Source organism: Oncorhynchus masou, chromosome 11 (genome assembly GCF_036934945.1).
Source record: "Oncorhynchus masou masou isolate Uvic2021 chromosome 11, UVic_Omas_1.1, whole genome shotgun sequence".
NCBI classification, from domain to species: Eukaryota; Metazoa; Chordata; class Actinopteri; order Salmoniformes; family Salmonidae; genus Oncorhynchus; species Oncorhynchus masou.
In genome coordinates this window covers 40,365,359-40,380,227 of record NC_088222.1, presented here as the reverse complement: position 1 = coordinate 40,380,227, position 14,869 = coordinate 40,365,359, and the positions used below count along the sequence as shown (strand labels likewise).

General features: G+C 45.9%; 1 protein-coding gene across 2 annotated transcripts; it reads left to right on the top strand.

The window, feature by feature from the left end:
• The first annotated feature begins 548 nt into the window (after positions 1–548).
• LOC135548698 (nuclear envelope pore membrane protein POM 121-like) lies at positions 549–14,314 on the top strand. 2 transcript variants are annotated; one of them, XM_064978548.1, is made up of 13 exons: positions 549–1,170; positions 1,863–2,078; positions 2,269–2,430; positions 2,565–2,645; positions 3,349–3,514; positions 5,015–5,106; positions 5,219–5,298; positions 5,439–5,560; positions 5,657–5,756; positions 5,844–6,128; positions 6,288–8,246; positions 8,430–8,537; positions 11,921–14,314. In XM_064978548.1, the coding sequence occupies exons 1-13, from the start codon at positions 599–601 to the stop codon at positions 12,019–12,021; spliced, it is 4,044 nt and encodes a 1,347-aa protein (XP_064834620.1). In that variant the 5' UTR covers positions 549–598; the 3' UTR covers positions 12,022–14,314. The 2 variants fall into 2 exon arrangements, with proteins under 2 accessions (XP_064834620.1, XP_064834619.1); XM_064978547.1 differs by having other exon boundaries at positions 6,285–8,246.
• Positions 14,315–14,869: the final 555 nt, after the last annotated feature.

Below are 14,869 nucleotides of genomic sequence, written 5' to 3'. Positions count from 1 at the left end.
AAACTAAGCATGTATTTAGTGATTCCGCCAGATCAGAGGCAGTAGGGACGACCATGTTCTCTTGATAAATGTGTGAATTAGACAATTTTCCTGTCCTGCCAAGCATTCAAAATATGAGTACTTTTGGGTGTCAGGGAAAATGTATGGAGTAAAAAGTACATTTTCTTTAGGAGTGAAGTAAAAGCTGTCAAAAATAGAAATGGTAAAGTACAGATACCCCAAAATAGTACCTAAGTAGAACCTTAAAGTATTTTTACTGAAGTAATTTACACCACTGGAATTTGCATAATGTTGTAGGTTCAGGACTGTGGCTCTCATCGTAGACTTCATTGTTTCTCATTGTTTCTTCAGTCATACCTCCAGAAGGCACATCTGTATGATTGACTAATGAATAATGTTGTTGTTTTTTAAGCCGGCTGGTGCGATCCTAAAATAGAGCAATTACATTTATCTGATTTTTGGTGTATTTTTTTTCAATAAAATATTGTAAACAGTAAAACATTATTTTACGAATCTGCGCTCGCGAATAAATTATATTGGCTATGTTGACGCGCGGCATCATGGGATATCAAAGTCCTCCCGGCGGCGCGGTGCCGCCATGTCTTCAAGAGAGAAGCGGTTAATAGCGCTTATCTCTCTCGTGGTCTGTGCTACCGCAATATTCTGTCTAGTTCTGTATTATATTCCAACATTGGTTTACATAGCTTTCATTATTGGAGTTTGTTGCGTTGCATGTTATTATCACAGCGGAGAATCTCTTTACGTTAGGTTAGGCCCTCATCCACGCCGTGGTCTGACAATTCCACCCGTGCTGCGACGCTGGTTGCCAGGGATTGCAAACGGAGTACCCACAGCGGGAAGAGTTAGAAGTCGCACCGTCAATGATGATGTTAGGGAATCAGTAGTATTTACTGGCCAACGACGTTTCGATAGCGCTATTTGTCGGAAAGACGCGACACACAGTGACTCATTTATTCTCAGTCCTCGGGATATACTCATGGGAAGTTACATTGGGAAGGCAAAAAGTCCTGCCTCAGTTGTGGGGAGGCCCCGAGCGGGTGCAAGTTCGGGTGCTAACACCATCGCACGAGAACAGTTAACTTTACGCGAAAGATTGGCGCGACCCAACCAGGCTGTCATTACTCCAAACAGACGACTGTCATTCGGGGGGTGAGTACTGAAATAATATTTACTTAGCTAGTATAACATTTCGCTGACCAGTGGCTATTTATCCTAACACATCAGCTACGTTAGCTGGTTTGCCAATGCAACGTGCTAAATTCTGAACAAATGTTTCGATTGCGGGTCATGTGGAACACATGGTGTAGTTACACGATTTTAAACTTTAAGAAAGTTATCGTAACTAGTTATCAGTTAATATAAAAACATTTGTTTTGAAATGAATTGAGAAGACTTGCGGCTTTGCCGCAACGCGTCCTTGCATTCCCTCCAAGATTTGAAAATTGTGGGAGTTGCTATCGGGCTCCAAGGGAGTGTTCTTTCCCACTCAATTCCTCATTGAGACCATACGGTACTTGGACGCCTGAATGGCACGAGACTAGCGGAAACAATGTTGTTTTGAACATGCGTTAGCTAGCTACTAGATTAACACACTTTTTGAAGTTGTTATGATCACTGCAGTTACAACTTTTACGGTCATTTTCAAAACATTGATATGGTTATGAAAGTCGATATGTAAATAATTGGTTGATCAGAGCTCCCTCTTGACAGAGGGAATGTACCCTATTTTGCTACTTTAAAGTCCTTGTGTGGCATATGAAATCAGTTTAGCAATGATCTATGCCAGACAGTTTCTTGTATAGAATGCATTGACCTAAACCTGTGGCCACTGTTGTGTACAGCGAGCCCCTTGGCACTATGGGCAGGTTCACCATCACTCCCCAGCGCCACTACCCCCTCCAGCAGACGGGCACCTCCTCTGTGGGCATCCTGCCCCCGACCCAGTGGGATGGCTTCAGAAAGAAGAATATTCTCACCCCTCGCAACTCTCCGGCAGTCCACAGTCCAGTCACAGTGAAGATCGCTAGGCCAGATCACAACACCACTCAATCCCAGTTGTAAGTCCTATTGTTCCTGTCTTGCCTCATTTTAATTCTTATATCAACATTTTTGAAGATCTGTTAGTGATAATGCAAGCAGCTTTATCTTACACTACTGTCATTGTTCTGTGGCACATTATTTGAGTGTCTGTGTAGCTGTTGGATGGCCCCACTGACATTTGTTCTGTAATTGCTGCTGTGTGTGCAGATTTGATCATTTGAACTCCCCGGGAGTCCTTGGCTCTCCAGGCCTGGGGGCCCCTGCAGACCCCTGCTCCAGGGAGACTGTTCTGAGCGTGCTCAAAGAGAGTCGCAAAAGAGTGGTGGAAGATGACAGGAGCTTCACTGCAGGGCAAAAGAGCAAAAGGAGGTATGTGACTACCACAGGATTAAATGCTCTTGTATGGAATGTACCATTGTTCTTCTCACACTTTAGTGTCTCTTAGTCTTCAAGAGCCACACAATACCATGTCTACATCGTACACCTGCTCTTTGTTCACTTAGGCGTCATGACAGCAGTGGGAGTGCTCACTTGGCATTTGAGCCACTACTGCCCAATGGAGCTCCATCACAGCTGGTGCTGAAGTGAGTAGGAGCAATGCCTGTACAAAATGTTGTCCGTCTCAGTGATACAAGTCCTGATACTAAATTTGAATACAGATGTGCTTTCATTCAGTGTCTTCTTAATGTTAGAGAGATAGATATCTATCTATAGAGATATTAATATGTAGAGGGATATCTGTAGAGATATCAATATGTGGAGAGGGATATCTGTAGAGATATCAATATGTGGAGAGGGATATCTGTAGAGATATCAATATGTGGAGAGGGATATCTGTAGAGATATCAATATGTGGAGAGGGATATCTGTAGAGATATCAATATGTGGAGAGGGATATCTGTAGAGATATCAATATGTGGAGAGGGATATCTGTAGAGATATCAATATGTGGAGAGGGATATCTGTAGAGATATCAATATGTGGAGAGGGATATCTGTAGAGATATCAATATGTGGAGAGGGATATCTGTAGAGATATCAATATGTGGAGAGGGATATCTGTAGAGATATCAATATGTGGAGAGGGATATCTGTAGAGATATCAATATGTGGAGAGGGATATCTGTAGAGATATCAATATGTGGAGAGGGATATCTGTAGAGATATCAATATGTGGAGAGGGATATCTGTAGAGATGTGTTTATATATGTGTATCTATCTATCATACCAATACTGTATCCTCTACAATCACTCCTGAAATCATGTTTCCTCTCCTGTGTCGGCCCAGTTCTCTGAAGCGAGGGCTGAATGCTATGGTGGAGGAGTCAACAATGAAGAGGTCACGCACCTCCTCCATCAGCTCTGTGAGCTGTGGCCTGACCCCCAGCGGCACCCTGGGCTCGGTCCGCAACTCCATCCGTAGCTCCCTCAGCTCCTCACAAGGCATTACTCAGGTACCTTTATAATTGGGATGGGCAGTACACCTCTGCTGGGATTCCTCTGGGATCAACAGCCATGAGTTCAGTAGAGAGCTCACCAGGGTTTCCATTAGCCATTAATTGCAGTTTTTAGGAATAAAATAATCAACAAGCTAATAAATAAAATTGTTTCCGGCCAAATTGAACTGGAGAAAAATAACAATCCCACTGCAAAATAATGCTGTTAATCATTGATTGACAATACCAGTCGATGGAAATACATTTGACAGTCATGCTTATCGATATACAGGTTAATATGCATCATTTAGTGGAATTGGCTTGTTTGCATTTTCATTACTCATGGTGTATGCTATTTATCTCGCACATGACACAGTCAATGTTGAGCGGAATATCACCTCAGACAGCATGAGAGCTGTTTCTCATATGGCTTCTTTAGCCATACCACAAGACTCATATGGATGATTGATTTTTAAAAGCCGACTGGTTTAAACCCCAAGTTAGAGCAATCAATTTTCTTCAATTAATTTTTTACAATGAACTATTGTACACAGTAAAACATTGTTGCGTAAAATCTGTGCTCGTAGGGGCTCGCAAATCAATTATATTGGCTATTGTGGGGTTGGTAGGTAGCCTAGTGGTTAGAGCATTGGGCCAGTAACAGAAAGGTTGCTAGATCGACTCCCCGAGCTGACAAGGTAAAAATATGTCGTTCTGCCCCTGAACAAGGCAATTAACCCACTGACAAGTGCCATCATTGTAAATAAGAATTTGTTCTTAATTCTTAACTGACTTGCCTAGTTAAATAAAGGTTCAATTAAAAAAAAAAAATTGATGCAAGGCATCATGGGATATTAGACTCCTCCGGCAGTGCTACCATGTCTCCAAGAGCGAAGCGGTTCATAGCACATAACACGAGAAATATGAGCGCTATCGCAATATTTTGTCTCGGTCTCTATTATATTCCAACCTTTTTATATAGCCTTCATTCTTGGAGTTTATTGCATTGCCTGTTATCGCAACTCTATACTCTACTCATCTAATACATTTGACCTTCATGCTATAAGTTAATTTGCAACATTTTGTGGAATTAAGTTGTCTTGTATACATTTGTCGTTTATCTTATTTATCACACGTGCATAACACAGCCTATTTTGAGCGGAACATCACCTGAGACAGAGCTTGAGCAGCTGCAACTCCTCAGCTCATTGCTGCTGGATTGAAACGTGCAGTCATTGCGCAACAATTCTAAATGCAATCACATGTTAAGTTGTTTTGATGGCCACAATTTAAAAGGAGTTACATTTTTTCTTAAGTGTCATTCTGAACACTGTTGGTGGATACCCTAATGGGTATGGATCTGGTATATTTCTCAAATGGCCGGTAAATTTATCTTCCCTGTCACGTTGTCCACTGCCATAATTTCCTAATTGAAACCCCGGAGCTGACCTACACTGAGCTGTAGTTTGTCAGAAAACCGGGGTGAGTGCTAACCTAATTTTCACGTTTGTTTTAAAGTGGAAAAAAGCCTCCACCCGCAGTCTCTCCCCACTCTCCAGCCCTGGGTCGTCCCGGTCCCAGACCCCAGAGAGAGCCTCTAAAAAGCCCAGGTATTCACCCTCTCCTCCTAGACAACATTTCTAGGTTCACACCGTGTCCTGTGATGAAATGAGAGCTGCCATGGCCTTTAGCAGTGTGTGACAGCTTTTTTCTGCGTGTCAGGGAAGAGGACGCTCGCTCACCCAGCTCCGTGTCCTTGGCGAGGTCTGACAAGACGTTGACAGACCCAGCACCAACCACTGGTTAGAACATGTTTATGATGCGTATTCCACTATTCAGATTAGGTTCAGGGCTTAAGTCACCTCTCAAAAGAGACTTAAGTTTTGATTTAAAATAACGGTAGCCACCAGATTAAATCAATGCACTGTATGTCCTGTTACAGGGAAGCTGTCTCCAGCTCCTGAAGTCCCTGTGGCTTCAGCCTCGTCAGACTCTGCCGGTAGTGGGAAACGGAAACGTAAGATTCCGCTGGTGTCCAGCCGTAGAGGAGACCAAATCTCTTTGGTGAGAAATACTGCATAATAGAACATGTCCTCAAATGGGACATGTAGCTAATCATCTGACAGACAGGGAGTCTAAGCATTGATGTTGTCTCTGCAGCCTCCACCTCCTGAGTTGGGCTACACCATCACGGTGAAAGACCTGGATCAGGAGAAGAAAGCCGCTCTCAGCCAGATCAACACAGTCCTCAAAGAGCCTGGTGAGTATTGCGAATTCCCAACTTTTCTAAACCAGTCTCCCAAAAAAATAACAAGATATTGATTTTGGGCCATTTCTTTTGTTCCAGAGCCAGAGAAGCCTGCTCCGGTAGTGACCACATCTTCTAAGCCTCCCATGTCAGACAACCCCACACCCACCCTGCTGGCCAGCCATCTTACCGTATCAATGCCTGCTCGTGTGGCGGCTCCTATCCCTGTCATCAACCTAGACCCCGTCCCCTCAAACAACATCAACACGGCCCCAACCTCCACCGCTTTTCCTGTCACCAACACCCCTGCAGCCAACCCCCTCCTGGAGTCTCTGAAAATGATGAGGAACAACCCCCTGACCAGTGCTGCTGACAATCCTACAGGTCGGTTAATCACATATCAATAATTTAAAGTTGCGAGCCACTTTTGTTTGATAGTTGCCGTTGAGTGATTTTTTTAAAATTTTTTTCTGAGTTGTTACTCAAAAGCCTATTTTTCTCTTGTTTTCCCTCCCGCTCCGGCTGTCTCCTTGGTGACAGCAGTGACGACCCCTGCACCACTGGTGCCTGCAGAGCAGAAGTCGAAGACCAGCTTGACTGCTCCTCAGGCCACCCTACCCTCCCTCTCCCAGCCTGCACCGCCCTCCCTCTCCCAGCCTGCACCGCCCTCCCTCTCCCAGCCTGCACCGCCCTCCCTCTCCCAGCCTGCACCGCCCTCCCTCTCCCAGCCTGCACCGCCCTCCCTCTCCCAGCCTGCACCGCCCTCCCTCTCCCAGCCTGCACTGCCCTCCCTCTCCCAGCCTGCACCGCCCTCCCTCTCCCAGCCTGCACTGCCCTCCCTCTCCCAGCCTGCACCGCCCTCCCTCTCCCAGCCTGCACCGCCCTCCCTCTCCCAGCCTGCACCGCCCTCCCTCTCCCAGCCTGCACCGCCCTCCCTCTCCCAGCCTGCACCGCCCTCCCTCTCCCAGCCTGCACCGCCCTCCCTCTCCCAGCCTGCACCGCCCTCCCGCTCCCAGCCTGCACCGCCCTCCCTCTCCCAGCCTGCACCGCCCTCCCTCTCCCAGCCTGCACCGCCCTCCCTCTCCCAGCCTGCACCGCCCTCCCTCTCCCAGCCTGCACCGCCCTCCCTCTCCCAGCCTGCACCGCCCTCCCTCTCCCAGCCTGCACCGCCCTCCCTCTCCCAGCCTGCACCGCCCTCCCTCTCCCAGCCTGCACCGCCCTCCCTCTCCCAGCCTGCACCGCCCTCCCGCTCCCAGCCTGCCAGCACCATGCCCTCTGCCTTCACCCAGGCGCTGAGCCAAGTCACCAAGGCCCCCAGCAGTGTCCCCATCCTGGGTGGAGCGAGCCTGTTTGGAATGGCCAATCCACTGACTGCCCCGTCCTCATCACTGGGCCCCACCACAACCACCACCACAGAAACAACCAGTAGTAATAATCCCCTCCTGGCCTCTGTGTTCAAGCCCATCTTCGGGGCCACGGCCTTAGCCCCAGAGGGAACACCTGCTCTTCCCACCTTTAAACCCATATTTGGAAGTGCCACAGCCACCAGTGCTTTCGGACAGCCAGCCTCCACCTCAGCCCCCTCCAATGCCAGTACGTCTGCCATAGTGTTCAGCAGGCTAACCAACAGCAGTACAGTGGCCCCAGCCGCCTCCCTGTTCACTGGGCTGTCTAATAGCACCAACCCAGCCACCCCGCCATCTGTCAAGTCTCTGTTTGGAAACTGGAGTGCACTACCTGCAACAACTGCTGCCACAACCACTGCCACAGGAAGTACCTTCCAGTTCGGCACCGCCTCCACCACAGCTTCTGGGCCCACTCTCAGCTCCACTGCAGCCGCCACCACTAGCAACAGCGGCTTTTCGTTTGGTGCGATGACTACCACCTCTGCCACCACTCAACCCACCCCCTCAGCTACCACCCAGGGGGGATTCACCTTTGGCCAGCCTGTAGCCACCCAGAGCTCTACCACTGCATCCTTCGGTGGCTTTGGCATGGCCACTGCAGCCACTGCTACTGCTCCTACACCTGCAAACCAGTCCACTTTCACATTTGGGAAGTCGTCGTTCGAAGCTCCGGCGGCATCGGTGTTCCCCGGTGCGATTCAGGCCCCGGCTGCTACTGCGGCAGCTAATCCTTTCACATTTGGGTCACCTGCCACTGGGGCCACCCCTGCCCCCTTTGCTTTTGGTGCTGCTGCCACTACGGCGACCTCTACCTTTGGGACCACCACTAAGCTGGCATTTGGAGCCAACTCCACAGGTTTTGCATTTGGCAACACCACGGGCACCCCAGCAGCCCCTGCCTTTGGCTCTGCCACCCAGACTGTCGGCATACTCCCAGCCTCCGCCCCAACTTTCTCGTTTGGTGGTGTGTCCACACAGCAGGCCCCTGCTACCCCTGCCCAGCCTGCCACCGGAGGATTCAACTTCGGCGCAGCCATTTCAGGCACTCAGTTTGGAACCTCTAACCCCACAACACAGACACCAGGCTTCAACTTTGGTTAGTAGATCTAGTATAATATAAGACCCACTCTTTTACTGATTATGATTTCAGGAAATCACAAATTTGGATCAATTCTGCATTTGGTGGCAGAAGTAGTACTTTACATTTTTGGCCAGTTCAAACAAGTTTTTCTTTTTATTTTAGTCCCTAATTGTTAATTTATTGCTGTCACATATACAGGGACATCTACCCCTGCTTTTGGCCAGAGCACAGCTGCAGGTCCTGTCCCTTTTGGAAGCCCAGGAACTCCAGTCCAAGGATTCAGTGCTATGGGATCCTCATCATTCGGTAAGAAAATAACCAGAGCTTGTTTCTGATTCTCCTGCATTATGCCTCAAGTATGTAGCAAAAAGCGTCTTGGAATTTGAGGCAACGGTAATTATTCAGGTTAATACTTATAAATATTAGTCAACAAATGAAGACTTCCCTGGTTGGAGAGGATCTGTTGCATTGTCATATTGGCACAACATTAATGGAGTAAAATAAAGATGTATGCTGACCTTGGCATTATCTGTTGGCCTTTCTGCATATAATTTTAAGTACAGATCCTATTTCGAAGCAGAAAACCATTCAAATGAGGTTCGATGGGTTACTCCCAGTTTTTCTGAAAAATTTGCGAAAGTCACAACCCTGCTGCTGCGGTCATCAGGTGGCATTGACATATTCTTCAGAGGATGCTGTAATGAGAGAAATAATGTCGTCTAAGCTACTGAAACAGTCCTTTTTACAAGATTACATCATGACAGGAGTGTTTGAATCTTATTAAAGAGATGGAGTCCAGGCAGGCTACTTTGGGAAGGTTTTTGAGTGGACATGCACTGTGTGAACAAAAGTATGTGGACACCTGCTCGCCAAAGATTTAATTCCAAAATCATGGGCATTAACATGGAGTTGGTCCCCACCCCTTTGCTGCTATAACAGCCTCCACTCTTCTGGGACGGCTTTGCACTAGATGTGGGAACATTGCTGTGGGGACTTGCTTCCATTCAGCCACAAGCATTAGTGAGGTCGGGCACTGATGTTGGGCAATTAGGCCTGGCTTGCAGTCGGCGTTCCAATTCATCTGAGTTACTTGATGGGTCTGAGGTCGGGGCTCTGTGCAGGCCAGTCAAGTTCTTCCACACAGATCTCGACAAACCATTTCTGTATGGACCTTGTTCTGTGCTTTGTGCATGGGGATTGTCATGCTGAACAGGAAAGGGCCTTCCACAAAGCACAGAATTGTCTAGAATGTAATTGTAGCGTTAAGATTTCTGGAACACCTGGCCTCCCGGGTGGCGCAGTGGTTAAGGGTTGCTGCTGTACTGCAGCGCCAGCTGTGCCATCAGAGACTCTGTGTTCGTGCCCAGGCTCTGTAGTCCGGGTTAGGGAGGGCTTGGCTGGTAGGGATGTCCTTGTCTCATCGCGCACCAGCGACTCCTGTGGCGGGCCGGGCGCAGCGCGCGCTAACCAAGATTGCCAGGTGCACGGTGTTTCCTCCGACACATTGGTGCGGCTGTCATCCGGGTTGGATGCGCACAGTGTTAAAAAGCAGTGCGGCTTGGTTGGGTAGTGTATCGGAGGACGCATGACTTTCAACCTTCGTCTCTCCCGAGCCCATACGGGAGTTGTAGCGATGAGACAAGATAGTAGCTACTAAACAATTGGATACCACGAAATTGGGGAGAAAAGGGGGTAAAAAAAAAATATTTCTGGAACTCAGTAGTGAGTGTTGCAACCGAGGACAGATGATTTTTACATGGTCCGTGACTCGGCAGGTCCTGTTCTGTGAGCTTGTGTGGCCTACCACTTTGCTCTTAGATGTTATCACTTCAAAATGGCAGCACTTGGTTGACCCGGGCAGAAATTTGACAAACTGACTTATTGGAAAGGTAGCATCCTGTGACGGTGCCACATTGAAAGTCACTGAGCTCTTCAGTAAGGCCAATGTTTGTCTATGGAGATGACATGGCTGTGTGCTCTTTTTTTTTATACACCTATCAGCAATGGGTGTGGCTGAAATAGAGAAATTAACTAATTTGAAGGGGTGTCTACATACTTTTACAACTGTGTTTATTTTCAGCAAACTTAACGTGTAATTATTTGTATGAGCATAAGATTCAACAACTGCGACATAAACTGAACAAGCTCCACAGACCTCTGTGTAACACGCATTCATTTGACCATAAATGCAAATCCGACGATTGCCCCTGGTGAGACACAACAGTGACTCGTCAGTGAAGAGCACTTTTTGCCAGTCCTGTCTGGTCCAGCTACGGTGGGTTTGTGCCCATAGGTGACGTTGTTGCCGGTGTTGTCTGGTGAGGACCTGCCTTACAACAGGCCTACAAGCCCCCAGTCCAACCTCTGTCAGCCTATTGCGGACAGTCTTAACTCAGGCAGTTGTTGCCATCCTGTACTGATCCTGTGCAGGTGTTACATGGTCTGCCACTGCCTCCTTGCAGCATGCCTAAGGCACGGTCAACGCAGATGAGCAGGAACCCTGGGTATCTTTCTTTTGGTGTTTTTCAGTCAGTAGACAGGCCTCTTTAGTGTCTTAAGTTTTCATAACTGTGGTCTTAATTGCCTACCGTCTGTAAGCTGTTAGTGTCTTAACAACTGTTTCACAGGTGTATGTTCATCAATTGTTTATGGTTCATTTAACAAGCATGGGAAACAGTGTTTAACCCCTTTACAATGAATATCTGTGAAGTTATTTGGATTTTAACAAATTCTTTGAAAGATCGGGTCCTGAAAAGGGGACGTTTCTCTTTTTGCTGTGTGTGAACACACGCATGTGTATAGGCCTATAGGTGCATGCGTGTTCGCTGATTCTCTGTCAAAGCCACTAGCGTGTGTCAGACATGAAAAAATATTTGTCTTTTCCTTACAAAGTAGGCTTTCCGAAAGTATAAGATAATTTATTGACAAGGAAAGTATACTGGGAACAGAAATGTATGTAACCAAATGACCGGGATGAACGATAAATTGCCTGTTTCACAAACAGTAGGCTACCACTTGGGCATTCACAAAAGTGCATTGCCTGCCGACACTATAGCCTAGGCTACTATTCTACTTTGTGTGGATTGGAGGGCGGCAATTTTTTTGGTGTCGTCTAGGTTGGCATAGCGGCCAGGCCTGATCAGTCTATAAATTTAAGAAAATATTCCGTATCAGATTATATCATGCAAGGTTGGAGAGTATTGGCGCATTATCCATTTGACACATTAGCGCATTATAGGCCTCATTAACAGTTGAATAATTAATGAATTGTCACACATCCAACCTTTAAAAAAAAAACTATTTACTAGCAGGCAATGAAAACATGCGTTGTATAAAAGAAAGTCTACATGTCAAACCATTTTTATGCTGAAGTGCCACAGCCCGTAGCGTTCTACAGCCCCGATCATCTAGCGGATTAGCTGCTCCAGCATCAAAGGAAAGAGGCGGAGACGTAGAAAGTTAGCTAGTTACCTAACCCACTATTAGGTAAAGTTCATCTACATGAAAATAAAGTTCCGAATTTGAATTTTTAGTTATTTTATTTTCATGGTCTTTCATAAGTTACAGTAATTCAATTACCATCACATCTGTATTTCTTTTTGACTCTGAGAAGCTGTGGTGGTTCTAGTCAACAGCCAGGTGCATTTTTGTATTGACACACTAACTCCTCTCTTGTTCTTTGTGACCAGGCTCTCCATCAGCTCCTTCGTTCTCCATTGGTGCTGGTTCCAAAACATCAGGGGCGCGCCAGAGGCTACAGGCCCGAAGGCAGCACCCCAGGAAGAAGTAGCCTAGCCAGGTGTGGTAGCATCTGGCATAGCCTGGAAGCCCTTACCCATTCAGCACTGCCATGACATCCTCCAGAGGAGCTGAACTGATACTTCTATGGCTAACACATTGTAACCCCAGTCAGACCCAACAGCCCTCCCTAGCTTTCTGTTCCCCTGGCTGGGCTGGCCCCCTTTGTGGTACAGGGTTAGCAGAGGAGCACACACTCCAACTAGGATGTCTACCGCTCTACTGATTGTGTAGCCACTCTCACAGTGAGGAAAAGAAAGGGGGATATGGAGGCAAAACGATAGTGTGTTATACTTGAAAGAGAAAAGACTATTGAAATCCTTTAGACTTTTGAGGGAAGCATATCCAATTAAAAAAACCTCTGTCCCAGCTTTTGGATTTCCCCTACTACGCCCGTTTCATGACATGTTTTTGACAGTCGAATCGAGACGCGTGCTTACACTTGTTTTTGTATGAAATTCTAAGCAGGGCTGTGTTAACGGCTATACAAGGGCTGAACGTGTTTTTCTGACATATGCCCACGGTCAAAATGAGGCTCACGTATAGTATCATTTGTGGATTTATCCAGCTATACATGGTAACCATACTATATAGGAGATGTTGACCGTTTTGAGATGAATTGTTTATTTTAAATTTTGAAGACCTTTTTAATTTGGGTTAATGAAGACTGGTATGTGGCATCTCTGCACTAGTTAGGCCTTAGCTGTTTGAATGAGTGCTTTGTGTATTGGTCCCAGATATGTCCTTTTATTGTACAGTATCACAGACACTGGGAAGCATTCCTGCAATGTAATTTTTATACTTGTTTGATCCTAAATGACAGAATAAGGTAAACAATAAAATCCTTTATCAGAATGCCATCATGGGATCAGTTAAACATAATGTGGAGTTTCAGGGTAGTAGTCATTAATGGGTCAATATTATGTTGGTGTAAATAGGTTACCCTGGACTTGTGCTGAAAACCAAAGCCAATACTTAAGGTTTGACCTACAAAATGATCTCTTCTACCGCTTAGTCTAGGACAAAAAGGACCCATGAAAGGTATCTCATTTTCCCCACTACTCCTGGTCTCACCATAGTGGGGGCATTCAAAACAGATCTGGGGACTGGTTGAGAATCTTAGGAAATCCTTTTTTTCTTGAAGTAACTTCTCCTGGGGATTGTAATACATTGGCTGGGTAAAAGCAAGCTACTGTACTTTCCACCTATCCTAACCTATGTATTACTACAAGAAAGTAAGGATGCATTTTAAATGTGGTTATTAAGAGCAGGTGTGCTATGGGAGGGAGGGGTGTCGTGGTCCTGGAGAGCCATAGGGAATGGAGTCTTCCCCAGCACTGAACACAGATTCAACTAGTCAGTCTTGATTGATGAAAACCCTGCTTGATCACAAACATCTGGGCATTGTACCACAAGACCCCATGCATCTGTATACTATCAAAACCAAGATGAGTGCATTTATAAGAGAATTGAATTTGGAGTGTACATGCTCCCCTCTTAAGCATTGCAGATAGACATACTTTACGTGCGCCTTCAGCAGTCAAACCGCTTTCCCCTCCCCTGTATGATTCCCATCAAGTCTTTTCTGGTGTTTTTAGCTTGTTACTATTTTTGCCTCGGTGAGTCTGGCTTGGAGGAAGTAATGTGATGAATGGCGGCATATTGCTAGTGCCGGACGTGGTTTAGCCCACACGCTCAATGGGTGATGTTGAGTTTTGTTGGGACTTTTTAACAATTTATTGATGAATGTGTTTGAGTGTGACAATACAACTGGATTAACAAATGTGCACAGCAGGAGAGGTGTTCTTTTCTTTAATGCTGGATCAAAACTCAGGACTAAAGGAACTGGAGGGTAATTGTCTTTCAAGTCAAACCTAACCTCTTTGTAAGTCGCTCTGGATAAGAGCGTCTGCTAAATGACTTAAATGTAAATGTTGTGCGCTAAACATGACTAACCATGTAGGTTAAAATTACCTCGGGTGTTGAATCGGTTCTTAATTGGGCCGCCCCTCTTGAGACAGAACTAGGATTTTGAATACTAATTTTTAATCGGAACCTCTCCTGGTCGAGCCAATTAGGCTAGAGGTGTGTGAATGTGTGTGGGGGTCATGATTTGGCTAAATAGTGTCAATGTACACAACCTTTATTTTTGTATTAAGGCAGGTTGCCTTTTAGAATTCCTTCAAGCTTGGCTCACTGAGACAATTGGTCTAGTTTATAGAATTTTTCTAGTTAAGGTTTCCTCAACCGTAATGAAATTGTGGAATAAAAAGCGTCTAAAAGTTTCCCTTTGTAAGAGCTCCACTTTTTTATAGGAGAGCATACGGGCTCTGCTACTGTATGGGTACTGTAAATGAATGCTGTCTGGTCATTGTGTACAGTACAAGCCTGACAACCGTGAATTGTGTTGCTTTAGACTTGAATGAGAGTTGTGTGTGTGTATAGAAAGACTGACTTGAATGTGAGTTTATTTTTGCTGGGACGAAAGTCCCCTGTTCATTCTTTTAAATTATATTTTACTGTATCATTCTACGATGTAACTATGTATGATACCCATGTTATACTTAAATCCCTTTTAAAACAATTGATAGCACCCCACCTACCCTATTCCTACAAGACAATAGTTTCCCAGAGTTATCTGGAAGTGAGATCAATGAAGTCTACCCTGTGGTAATTTTTGACTGACAGCTTTTGAAAGAAGGCTTTTGTTTTACCAGGCTTGTTTTTACTTCTTGTGATATCTGCTTATGACAGATGGATGGACAATGTGCTGAAGGTCAACTCAAACCATATTGAATGGCCTAGCAACCTTGTTTGTTCCCATAGACAGGACTTTATAA